This window comes from Orycteropus afer, unplaced genomic scaffold (assembly GCF_000298275.1).
Source record: "Orycteropus afer afer isolate SDZICR_OR568_19922 unplaced genomic scaffold, OryAfe1.0 scaffold00097, whole genome shotgun sequence".
Taxonomy (NCBI): domain Eukaryota; kingdom Metazoa; phylum Chordata; class Mammalia; order Tubulidentata; family Orycteropodidae; genus Orycteropus; species Orycteropus afer.
In genome coordinates, this window is record NW_006921684.1 from 7,398,280 (window position 1) to 7,411,869 (window position 13,590).

The window sequence follows — 13,590 nt, forward strand, 5'->3', positions numbered from 1 at the left end:
ATTTGCTGAATATTTGTGCTTGTCCTCTTTTTTAATTGTGATGTGAGGGTTTATTATTTTTCTTTGAGGTTACCCTGTGATTTATAATTTTCTCCCCAAGATTAGAACAGTCCATTCTATCTTGCAACTCTCTTGACTTCCTCACCATTTACAAGTTCGGTAACTACACAGTATTTTCCCTCTTTTTGGTTTGTAGTTGTCCTCAATTGCCAATTGATGTCTCTGGTTCCTGTTTATAATCGTGTAAGCTTATTTTACTTTGGATATGTCCATATGGACATATGTCCATATGTCCAAAGTAAAATAAGCTTACAAGATCTCTCTTAACTGTTAAGCTGTGGTTTCTGGGTTATGTCATCTTGTGTATTAATGATTGGTTGTTGTTTGCTATTTTTTGGTTCTCTGTTCAAAGGACTCCCTTTAGTATCTCCTGTAAGGTTGGTCTGGTTTTAACAAATTCCCTTAGTTTGTGCTTATCTGGAAATCTCCTTATTTCAACGTCACGTTTGAGGGACAATTTTTCCAGGTATATAATTCTTGGTTGAAAATTTTTCTCTTTCAGGGTTTTATATATATCATCCCATTGCTTCTTGCTTGCATGGTTTCTGCTGAGAAATCAGAGCTTATTCTTACTGGTTGTCCTTTGTAAGTAACTTTTTGTTTTTCCTGTGTTGCTTGCAGGATTCTTTCTTTGTCTTTGGTTTTGCTGAGTTTGATGATAATATCTCTTGGTGATTTTCTTTTGGGGTCTACCCTGTTTGAGCTTTGTTGGACTTCCTGAATGGATATGTTCTCCTCTTTCATCATAACAGGGAAATTCTTCTCCAACAAATCTTGGACAATTTTCTCAGTGTTTTTATTTTTCTCTTCCTGTTCTGGAATTCCAATGACACGTAAGTTATTTCTTTTGATGGTATCCCACATGAAGCTTAGGCTTTCTTCATTTTGTTTTGATCTATTTTCTGATTGATCCCTTTCCAAATAAGTATTCAGGTATTTGTCTTCAATCTCATTATTTCTGTCTTCCATTGCATCAATTCTACTCCTTTGCCCTTTCAATATGTTATCTATTTCTGACAATTTAGTATTAATTTTCTGGATTTCTATCTGTAGATTTAAAATAAGTTCTACTTTTTCATTTATTTTGACATTTTGTTCTTGTATTTTCTTCCAAAATTATTCTAGGGTTTTGTTTGTGTTTTCCTTGATCTATGTCTCAATCCTTTGAAGATACCTAAATATCATTCTTTTGAATTCCTTATCAGAGAGTTCTAATGCTGCTTCTTCCTCAGGGATGTGTTCTGGGTCTGTTTCCTGCTCCCTTGTTTCTACCACTTTATCTTGCTTCTTTGTGTGGACCGTGATGGTCTGTTGTCTCCAAGACATTGTTGCATTATTGTATTTAGATCTCTCTTAACTGTTTGTGAAAAGCAGCCAAGGGTGAGTCAGACTTTCCTTTGTGGTTGTTTTTCATTGGCCCATCAGTGGAGAAGGAAGTGGTGGCTCTCACTCACTAAGTGAAGTTGCAGGAGGTGTGGGTGTAGTTGTGTCATATGGGGACTGTTGCTGTCTTCCACTCAAACAAAAATAACAATTGAACAACTATCAAAAAAGTAAAAGCAAATGTACAAAAAATACATCATGTAATCACACAGGTACGGTAACTGAAAAATGGGAAAAAGAAGAAAACAAAAAAACCCTGCAATATCTGGAGAGAGGGCAATAAGAGAAAAAAGATAGAGAAGGAGAATAATGAAGAAAAATGAGAAAAACTCAAAAAAAAAAACAAGGAACAGGGTTAACCATGAGAAATAAAGAAAAAAAAATTGCAAACAGGAACAGGGAAAAGGGAAAATCCTAAAAATGAGAACCTGGGAGGGGAAGAATAAAGAATAATAGTAAAATGGACAAAAGTAATAATAATAATGTTATTGTTGTTGTTGTTATGTGCCGTCGAGTCGGACCCGACTCATAGCGACCCCTCCTTGGTTTCCAAGGCAGTATCACTACAGAAGTAGATTGCCCCATCTTCCTTCCAAGGAGTGGCTGGTGGGTTTGAACCGCCAGCCTTCTGGTTAGCAGTCAAGTGCCTTAGCCACTATGCTACCAGAGCTCCCAATAATAATAATAGTAGTTTTAAAACAGACAAAAACATACAAACTACAAAAAAAAAAAAAAAAAAAAAAAAATCGGGGCAGGGCAAGGCAGGGCACCCAGGCTCCATCCAAGCACACAGACTGGGATGGAATTCCTGCTGGTCCAGAAAGTGGGTGGGAGTGATGGATGGCCACATCTCCATTCCCAAGAGGGTGTGGGGTATAAGAATAACAAGGGGAATGTCGCACCTTTCCAGTCATCCAGGTCTGGAATGTCGTTGAGGTTCCTGGCAAGTGGAGCCTGTTCTTAAGTCCCTGGAATCTGGGAGAACACTGTTGCCTTAAATATCCAAAATGGTCAAGCCACTTGTAAACATTCAAAATGGCTGTGCCCCCCAGACAGAGAAAAGTCCACAGCTCAGCCTGCCTTCCTCTTTGCTGCTTCCCCTTTTGTTCCCCAGCCACCAGAGCCATGCTCCGTGCAGTCCCTGGCTAGCAGGGCCAATTTTTAGGTTAATGCTTAGGTCTTACCACCACTCGGAAATATCCAAGCTATCTGTGTTGTCAGGATCACTGCCAGACTGCAGCTCCATATGTCTCCTTTTTTGTTGTTATCATGCAAATTCTTTTGCTAGTTGGAGTTTAGTCCACTTTTCTATCCTTTCCTTCAAGGCTCAGGGGTCAAGGATTATCTTCTATATCTGTGTTAACTGGTTCCCCTTTTCTTTGTTGAAGAGTGCCTGTGTAGTCTTTCTGTCTATTCTGCCATCTTATCAGAACCTCCCAAATTAGCATATTTTTCTTAGTTAAGCTTACTTTTACTTTAAAGTTCTTGACACCATTAGAAAATTGATTTTTTATTTTTTTTAGTTTGATATATTCAGAAAAACTGATTTTTCAATAGTTCCATGCCTAATAACCTAAAATAGATTCAACCTGGAGCTGAGAGTAATCATCATAAACTCTTCCAAAAGTTTAGTAAGAAAGAAGAGCTGAGTGCCCATTATGGAAAAGCTGCTGACCACCCACCACCACACAGCCAAAGATTTAGTAAACAAATCATGGGATAGACTTGTAAGATGTTGAGGCCATTGCAGGGAAGAGGGCAAACTCTGAGTTATTTCTATCTTCTTCTTCTTCCCCCAGAACCTTCCTCCACCTGACTTCCCCTTGTTGGGTTTTCATTCCCTGTCAGATGAAACACAAGGCTCCACGTGATCACCTAGAACACACCTTCCCCTTTAAGACCTACATACATTTGAACATCCTCTGCACTCCACTTGGAATGCTCATCTGGAGAATACTTACTCATCCTTTGGTAATTTTATGTGTTAATTGTCTATGCTATGGTTCCCAGTTCTTTGACCAAACACTAGCCTAATTGTCATTAAGTAGTAGTAGTAATTGTTGTTGGTAGGTGTTGTCAAATTGATTACAACTCAGAGAGACTCAACATACAACAGAACAAAACACTGCCCAATCTCTAGTCCAATCAACAACTGTTGCCATGCCCAAACCCACAGTTGCATTGTGTCAATCCATACCATTTGAGGGTCTTCCTCTTTTTCACTGACCCTCTACCTTACTAAGCATGATATCCTTCTCCAGGGACTGGTCACTCCTGACAAGATGTACAAAGTACATGAGACAAAGTCTCACTATCCTCACTGCTAAGCAGCATTCTGGCTGTACTTCTTCTAAGACAGATTTGTTCATCTGGAAGTCCATGGTATATTCAGTATTCTTCACCAATACTATAATTCAAATGCATCAATTCTGTGGTCTTCCACATTCGTTGTCCAGCTTTCACATGCATATGAGGTCATTGAAAATATATGGCTTGGGCCAGATGCACTTTAGTCCTCAAAGTGACATCTTTGCTTTTTAACACTTTTTAAAAGGTCTTTTGCAGTAAATTTGCTGAATGCAAATCAAGAGGCTAGAAGTCTGAATTTAGTAGCATGCCTCTAGGAGGATGTCCTTCCTTGTCTGCATCAGCTTCTACTAGCTAACAACAGTCCTTGTAGGTGTATCAGTCTTCACGGTCTGTCTTCCTCTTCTTCCTGTATGTGTGTGTCTCTGTGTCTATTCTGGTGTTTTTACAACTGAGAAGTGATTGGGTTTAGACCCACCCTAACACTACATTGAGTATGACCTCAACTAATCGACTGATCACATTAAATGACATTATGGAAAGTGATTATATTAGATGTAAGGTAATTACATCATGGAAGGTGATCTGTTCTACCTAAGACCAGATGATTTAATCACACGTAACTACTATTTTGCACTGGGAAAATCTGCTGCAAAATACTACTTTGAAGTGTTAAAAAAACAAAGATATCACTTTGAAGACTAAGGCGCACCTTACCAAAGCCAGGGTATTTTCAATTGTCCCATATGGATACAAAAGCTGGACAATGAATAAGGAAGACTGAAGAATAATTGATGCATTTGAATTACAGTGTTGGTGAAGAATATTAAATATACTGTGAACTGCCAGAAGAATAAACAAATCTGTTTTGGAAGAAGTACAGACAGAATGCCCCTTAAAAGCAACGATGGAGATATTTAGTCTCATGCACTTTGGACATGTTATTAGGAGTGACCAGTCCTTGCAGAAGGACACCATACTTGATAAAGTAGAGGGTCAGCAAAGGAAAGGATGACCCTCAAGGAGATAGACAGACTCAGTGGCTGCAACAATGAGCTCAAACATAGCAGCAATTGTGACGATGGTGGAGGACCTGGCAGCATTTTGTGCTAGTGTACACAGAGTTGCTATAAGTTGGAACTGATTCAATGGTACCTAACAACAGTTACTGTGAAAAAAAATAAATTTCTGTTCTTTCAAGCCACTCACTTGTAGTTATGGCAGCACTGGTTCTGTCTCTCCAGTGAACCCTGACCAAGACATCCTTCGATATTTAATTCAAACATCACCTGCTCAGTGAAGTGTTCTTGACACCCTCCCTCTCCAGGGAGGAAAAAGAGTGAGTCTCAGCCAGTCCTTCATTTTCTAATCTCATTTGGATGAGTGTGATGAATATCTGTGTACTAGACTATGAACTCCCTGAGAGTAGGAACTTTGTTTATTCATCTTTGGACATTCTGTGCCTAGCTCAGTGTCTGTGTTTATTCACTGCCTGAGTGTATGAATCAGAGAGAAAAGCTGAATGGAGAACAATGCCTCATCTGCCCTGTTACTTCCAGAGCGGCAAATGGGTCAAGTTGGCTAAATTGTCACAGCAAAAGAAGCCCTGATCTAACAAGGCAAACTTCAGAGACCCCATAACAGGGTGGAGGATATTTTCACTAAACTCTTAATCCCAAAAGTTTTGCCCTCACAACACCCAACTTATTCATTAGGGTATTAAAGTTAAATGAATTTAACCCAAACCAAAATGCTTTATTGAATATCATTCCTCTCTACCTCACCACAACAATTTAAAACATTTTAATTTGTGCAGGCAATTTCAAGTCAAGAATAAAAACACAGGATATCAGTGTGGGGTTTGTTTATGCACCTTTACACCACCATGTAAGGAAGACATAGTGGAATTTACATTGATGCCATGTAAATCGCCATGGAACCAGATGTGGCTTACAAGGTGCCTTGTAACTCATCTCCTCTAAGCAATAAAGCCCTTTTTTTTTTTTTTTTTTCTGGCAAAAGTTTGAAAAACTTACTGCTGTTTTCTATCAGCAGATACAACAGATGGCTGGCACATGCCTGCTTTGCTCAATGAAATTGGCTCTCTGCAGAATTACTCTTTGATCCCTAGTGGCATGTCCACAACACCACAATGCAAAATACCACAGCATAACAGAATCTAAACATTAAAGGTTTAAAGCTGTGCTTTTGATATGAGCACCTCCTTTAAAAAATCAAGCCCACAGTATGTAAACATATTCACATTCCCACTTTGAAACCAGGAACAGGGGTCAGAAAATGAGGCATTTCCTCCACTTGGTGACATAAAACCACCACAAAGGTATGACTGCAAACCCTAGGAGTGCCAAGGTATGTAAGTGTTTGGATTGTAGCTTCCAAAGCAATCATAACTCCATTAGGAAAAAAATGTGGACAGTACACATTATGAGATTTAAATAATAATAATAATAAGTGTTACCATAACTTCAGGGTTGGACAGAGGTATTTAAGAGTGTTTGGCAGTTCCTCTGAAGATGGAGAGAAAGCACTTGAATTAAAATTCATCCTTTATTGTTTTTCTTTGATTTTGATCAAGAAGAGAAAGGAAGGAAACAAAAATATTTTAGTACAGGTTTCCTTAACTCAACCAGGAAATTTGAGACTGCAATCTGCAGCATTTAATGGGACCCTGTTATATAATATCAAACACAAGCTTGAAAAAAAAACAAGCCCTCCAGGGCTTTAGGAACATATTAGTGATGGGATTGGATTATCTAGTTGATATAAAAGAAACACGTCAGTAAAGAGATTCTTCTTCTTTTTAATTAGCAAAAAATATGATTCAGTTGTCACAAAAATGGCCAATTTCAGAGATCCTTTTTCCCCAATGATGCTTTCCTTTCCTCGCTTTAGAGCTGACTTTGGGTGTTACTGACTAGAGTAGTTCAAGTAGGGCCGCAATGACTCAAATAAAGTTCTCTAGCTTCCCTCATACTTGATGTTTGTTGGACTTTTTTTTTTTTTTTTTTTAAATTTGTGGCAATTTTCTATAATCCAAGAAGTTCTTACTAATTGATAGGGCTTTAATGTTGTTGTTGGGAGCTCTGGTAGCATAGTGGCTAAGACACTTGACTGCTAACCAGAAAGCTGGCAGTTCAAACCCACCAGCCACTCCTCGGAAGGAAGGTTGGGCATTCCTACTTCCGTAGCGATACTGCCTCGGAAACCCAAGGAGGGGTCGCTATGAGTCGGGGCCGACTCGATGGCAAACAACAACAATGTTGTTGTTGTTGTTGTTATTTGCCATTGAGTCGGTCCCGATTCATAGAGACCTCTCCTTGGGTTTCCAAGGCAGTATCACTACGGACGTAGATTGCCCAACCATTGGGTTTCCAAGGCTGTAAACCTTTAGGGAAGCAGACTGCCTCATCTTTCTTCCAAGGAGTGGCTGGTGGGTACAAACTGCCAACCTGATTAGCAGCCAAATGCCTTCATCACTATACCACCAGAGCTCCTTTTGGGCAGCATAGTTATGATTATTTGTTTTGCTACTTTATTGAGTGATATGTAATATAGAAATAATACTGAATAATAAATATAGACATAGAACATTTTATACCTTTAAACTCTAAAGTACACACATATTTAATGTAAACTAATTTGCTAAATTATAATCTGTAATTTTAAAAATTACAAATCAATACATATTCATTGTGGACAAATCAGAAAATAATATATGCTGACCTAACCGACTTTAACACCTTGGTGAATATGACATTATTTTCTGTCTGCCTATTTTATAATGGAATCAAATACAATATACTATGTTGTAGAAAATTCTACCTACTTTGTTAGTGAACATCTTTCCACAACATAAAATAGATGTCTATAACATCTTAATTAATGCTGCTTTGTACTCTTCTGCATGAGTCACTATCATTAGACCTCTAGGTTGTATCTGTTTTTTACTTTTATAAACACCATGATGAAGAACATTCTTGTATATAAATCTTTCTGCATATCCATGATTACTTCCTTAGGATGAATCTCTGGAAGAAAAATTTCCCAGTAAAAGGATCTCTATCACGTCTTTTGTCATCACAGTCAAATTGCCCTGCAAAAAGGACAATGCTCAGACTAAGCAGTATATGAACATGCACATATCTCAACATTCTAAAACCACTTTTAAAAAATTTGGCAAGCCTGATGTGGAGGAACGAGTGCTATTGTAATTTTCACTTGCATTTGTTTGAAGTAGAACAGGGAATGTATTTTAAACAAACTCAAGAACACTTTGGGTTTCTGAACTACTAATTTAGTGGAAATAAGATAACACCTTACAGTTTTTGCTAGCCCTTCAATTGTAAAGTTCCACATATTGCCAAAAACTTCAAAGTTTAAAATGTAATTAATCAGCTATGAGTTTTGCTTATGTATAGTTAAAATGCCTAAGTGTTCGATATTATTTAGAGGGAATGATTAATTCTGGAATGAGTTTTTTGTTTTCCATGTAAATGTTATGACATGGTTTAGCTTTAGACATAGATATCTTCCAGAATACTTAATTGAAGTCATTATTTTTTCCCCATCTTCAAAATATCCATGCATTTCAAAAATTATGGTGTTGTTAGGATCACAGAACTCTATTGAGTGAAACCAGTCATATTTAAACAATCTTTTAAAAATATCTTAGTGTTTGGCATAATATAGTCCCTCCTTGACCCCTCCCTCTGAAAAAAATAAACACCAAATTTCATGTAGCTACCTGTGGAAACCTCTCCAGGGTAGACAAAGCAGAGAGAAGAAAGTAACTTAATTGAGATGCTAACATTCCCCAGCATAAGAAGATAATCCACATGGGTAATCAGTAGCTAAGCAGGAGATAAAATAATGCTAGAGGCTTCATAGTCATACCAGTTGCACAATCTCTCCTAGCCCTACAAGAAATAGCCCTGAGATTGTTTGATATGTCAGTCCATTTTGTACATAACAATAGGCTATTGTGTGTAAACACTCACTAAGCTACAAAGCAACAGGGAAGATAAAATGGAATTTAAGCTTCTGCTTCAAATTTCATTCTTCAGATGACAAACTCATGCAAAAGGATATTAAAGTTGTTGACATTTTCTGTTTCTCCTACAATCACCATACTCTTTTAGCTAAAGAGGTACAATTCAAGCTACCTCTAAGGCTTTTATGGATTCATAAAAGTATAGGTCAAAATGTTCTTTTTAAGGTTACAGAATTAATATTGAGACCATTCTGACAAGTGGTCATCTACAAGTAAACAGAGTCAGATGAAAAGAAAAGGAAATAATAAAAGGTCATTCATTGATTTATTCCTGATTTCACAATATTCCCACATTAATTTTGCGTAAAGAGTCTAAGAAGAGAGGTTTAAGGAGAAAAGGAATAATCATACTATAGAGTGAAAAACCTCAGTGAACTTGTCTGCAAAATGGGGGCATTAGAATAACAGACTTTCTTTTCATGAACTTAAGTGAATTTAAAGTGTTTATCTTTTTATGACAAAACATAAATGTGAAGGGTCTATATTTGATCTATTTTACAAGAGAAAAAAAGAGAACAGACATGAGGAAAATAAGACAGAGCTGAAATGGCCAGGCCCATTCTGTAATAGGCAATTGTTCACTGCTGTTGAGTTGATTCCAACTCATAGCAACCCCCACTGAGTTCCTAAGGCTTTAAATCTTTACAGAAGCAGATTGCCTCATCTTTCTTCTGTGAAGTGGCTAGTGGGTTTGAACCACCAACCTTTTGGTTAGTGGCCAAATGCCTTAACCACTGTATAGCCAGAGCTAGAGGGTACCAAAGCAGTTTCTCAACTCAAAATGTTGTTGTTATGTTGTTATGTACCATCGAGTCGGACCCAACTCATAATGACCACTCCTTGGGTTTCCGAGGCAGTATCACTACTGAAGTAGATTGCCCAACCTTCCTTCTGAGGAGTGGCTGGTGAGTTTGAATGGTCAGCCTTCTGGTTAGCAGTCAAGTGCCTTAGGCACTATGCTACCAGAGCTCCTATAGTTACTTTTAAATAGTGTTTTCTGAATCACCTTCTTTGTGAATATAGGCATTGAAGTATTCGAATAAAAAAGACTTGAAAATGTGATTTTAATTACAATGATTTTCATAGTAGACACATTTTACCAACTGATGAGCAAAATAATTAATTACTTGCCAGTTGCCTTCTAGAATAAATTTTCCAATTGTCCCAAATAAATTAAACTCACATATGCATTTTATTCTCTCTCTCCTTCCAAAATAAGAGGTTATGTTAAACTGAAAATATTTAAAACATAGTGTACAAAAGATGTTAATGTGCTAAGGAATAAAGGATGCTTCTTTATAAAAATAAATTATAGTTTTCTTTTTCAATATGAGAATATTTAAACTGATAACTTTAAAAAAAATCTAGCCTGAGATATTTTACAAATTTCCTTACATGACCTTCTTTGAGTCTGTGAACTTCTACCAGAAATATATAGCATTCATGTTCTAATGAATAACATTCAACATAGCATTTTTTTGTACAATGTGAAAAATATTTATATACTTTATCATTTTTTGTAAAGTATAAACAGTGTCACATGTGATTAGTACACACTATGGAAAAGAATCCTTTAAACGTTATGTTAAATTTTAATATCAGTGATCACAGTAACCAGAAATGTTGGTGTTTGAGCTCTTTCCCATTCCAGCAGCCTGAAGACACTGAGTCTTATCAGAATAGTGAGCTTAGACACATCGCTTGCCCTTGTCTTTTGAGATCTGTAACTTATGGGACAACTCTAAATAAATGGGAATAAATACATTATTTGTTTTGGCGATCAGATGAAAAATCTTTAGAATTGAAAAATGTACCAGACTAAATAGTATATATTATTTCTACCTTTCACCTTTCAGTGGAAATATCAAAGGGTAATTTTCTCAACCTTTTTGGTTAGCACCCTTACCTGCCCTGCAGCTTGCCAGGTAAAATTCATGGAATGGATGTTGACAGGAATAGCCGGCATCCTCTGTTGCGCTTTTCTGAAATCATGTGTAAAGGGGGCCATTTTCCCCTCTGAAACAATCAGAATGTCCTCTTCAAATCCTGTTTTTAAGAAACAAACACAATTAGCAAACTGGGTGGACTTGAAGGAATACAAATCAGAAGTTACATATAGAAAACGAAAGCATCAGCCTGAATCATTTCTTCGCACCCAACACCTACACCTGCCTTTGGCACCCACCATGCTTCTGAGATTAATTTTCCTCTGCATGTGATAAGAATGTTGCCGGCAGACGCTTGGAGCTAACTGAAGCAAATCCTGGAAGTACCTAAAAACGTAGATTGTAATAACCAGAAACAGCATAGTCAGAACACTAGCTCAACTTAGATTTATTGAGACAGAAATCGTAAGCTTTCAGATTGGAGGGGGAGGCGCATTAAATAAATGGGGAGCAATTTTCCTTGAAATTAAGTTTTGAAAACGAATCATGCATCCCTCTTTAACAGAACAGTGAGCGGAAGGATTGAAGGCACAGCAGCGCCCAGTGCTGAGCGCGGGAATCTTACCTATGAGCGCTCTTGCCTGGTGAGCATCGATCCACAGGTACAGGCTCTCCTCCCGGGGCTGCTCGGCCTCCGCCCGCAGCACAAGCAAGCAAGGGAGGATGCTCCAGAGGCGGAGCGCGGCGGCAGGGAAGGGGCTTCTCCGGGCCATGCTGCTTGGGACTTCTTCGCTGGTGGCGCTAGCCCCTGCAACTCCTTCAGCAGTACCTACGCAACCTGCAGCAGTTGCGTCCTCTGCTTGGCAGCACCTCCCGCCCAGGGAGCTGTTCCCGCTTCGACGGCTGGCGTTTAGCCTCCTGGCTGGGAGAAGAGGAAGCTTGAGAGAGCCCGAGGAAGGAGGGAGGGAAAAGGGGATGAGCCGGAGCGAGCTGGGCAAGAGGTAGGGAGGCTGGAGGGACTGGGTGAAGCCGAGGCAGCAGACTGACAAAGGGGAAAGCCAGACAGAGCAGGAGATGAACCTCGAGGCCAATAGTCAGAGGGTTAAATACCGCGGGAGAGGAAGAGCGGGAAGGGCCCGCTCAAGGTAGACGAGAGACAGGAGTGGAGTCCGCGAGCCGAGTCGCGCGCCACTACGGGGCGCTGTGGTGCCGCGCGGGGGTGGGACCGGGTGGCGACGCCCCCCCGCGCCCCGGAGGCCTCACAGAATAGAGTAGGAGAGCGAGTGAAGGTCGCGTGGAGCGGACAGACAACCAGTAGGGACCTCTGGGAGGCTCCGGCCTCTGGCCAGGGAAGGCGCAGGAGGAGGAAATGGGGTGAAAGGCGGAACCATGTAACTGAGAGATAACGATGTTGATGATAATGATATGATGATAGCTAATATTTCTACCCCGCTGCTAACTGAAGGCGAGTTTTGCTTCTTCTTCATTTACACCAGTACCATACCTCTCACTCTGCAGACCCTAACCTCTCTGCTCCGTTCCAACGCTAGACTATGCATTCCAACCAAGTCAAACCGGAGACTGAACCATCCAGTGGTGCCCTGGTTGCAGGCGCTCTGCTTGGCTGAGATGCTGGGCGTTTATTCTGCACTTGCTTGACACCTTGGAGGACGCTGTCCCTACTAAGCGTGCAGCGCCTGGCAAGTTTTCTGGGCCCTGGGTGACAGGCATATCTGACACCAGCGGCGTCACTAGGGGGGTGCAGACGGCACTGGGTGACACTGTCAGAGGGGAATGACACCAAAATGACCGTCTACAAAATTTTTGTGCTGTGTTTGGGCAAAAATTTATTATTTTAAAAAATACAATATCTCAGTAGTTATAAGAACAAAAACATTTTTGTTAAGCCCAGCTTATATGTATCAATATACCTAAAAGGCTAAAACTCTGCTAATTCCCTTTTTGTACCTTCTAATACACGCCCATCAAAGCTGTCATCATTACCCAATTACAATGATGCTTTGAATCACGTGGCTTCCTCTGCATGTGCTACAAGGAGACGTTGTTATTTTCTTGTTTCCTTCTTTCTAACGTTTTTACAGTGGCAGATTTTATCAAATTTTCTGGTATTTTAGCTACAATATTATAGAAAGTAGTATTTGTGAACCTATATCAGTATTTTTTACAAGAATAAAGTAGTATTTAAAGCAAAAGAAGAAGAAAAATCATAAAAAGCTTCCGTTCAGTTACTAATAATGTAACTAATAGTGTAATTCAATGTGAAAAGATTTACAAAACAATTTTGTTGTTAGTCTTCATATAATCTAAGAAATATTGTATGTAAGCAATTTACAACTATATCACATATTAAGTTGATAATAAACTTACATGTATAACAACTACTGATGATATAACTCTTTAAATTGACAGTTTTAAACATGAAGTGGGAATGCTATGTTTCCCTGTCATGGTTAGAAATATTACTTAAATCTTAAATTCATTTTTAAAAATTTTAGTCTTTAAAATTTTCTTAAAAAACATCACTGTCTTGCAAATATATGTCTGATATTAATTAAAATTTCAGCATTTAAATTTTAATTATGGTTTCAAAAATAGTGACACATTACAATTTTAATTTTGTTAGTTGTTCATGTCACAACTATTGCCATTACTTTCAGTGATACAGAGGAATTATGATTTAAAAGTAATATTAGCACAAAAAACATTACTAAGTATTCTGTAGGGTCTGGTATGGGAGGAAGTCATGGGGGGGTGACATCATGAGTTACTGCACTGGATGACACTAACCCTAGTTCTGCCACTGCCTGAACCACTCAGAAGGGGTTCCCCAAAAGTCATGAATATCTTCATATGTGCTAGTGT

General features: G+C 38.8%; 1 protein-coding gene across 1 annotated transcript in view; it reads right to left on the reverse strand.

Moving 5' to 3' along the window:
• Positions 1-11,480, reverse strand: part of WIF1 (WNT inhibitory factor 1) — a 109,356-nt gene extending 97,876 nt beyond the window's left edge. The window contains exons 1-2 of the mRNA XM_007942742.2: positions 11,333-11,480; positions 10,728-10,867 (exon numbers count right to left, since the gene is read on the reverse strand). Of these exons, the coding sequence (XP_007940933.1) occupies positions 10,728-10,867; positions 11,333-11,480 (288 nt within the window). The remainder of the gene's footprint in view (positions 1-10,727; positions 10,868-11,332) is intronic.
• Positions 11,481-13,590: the final 2,110 nt, after the last annotated feature.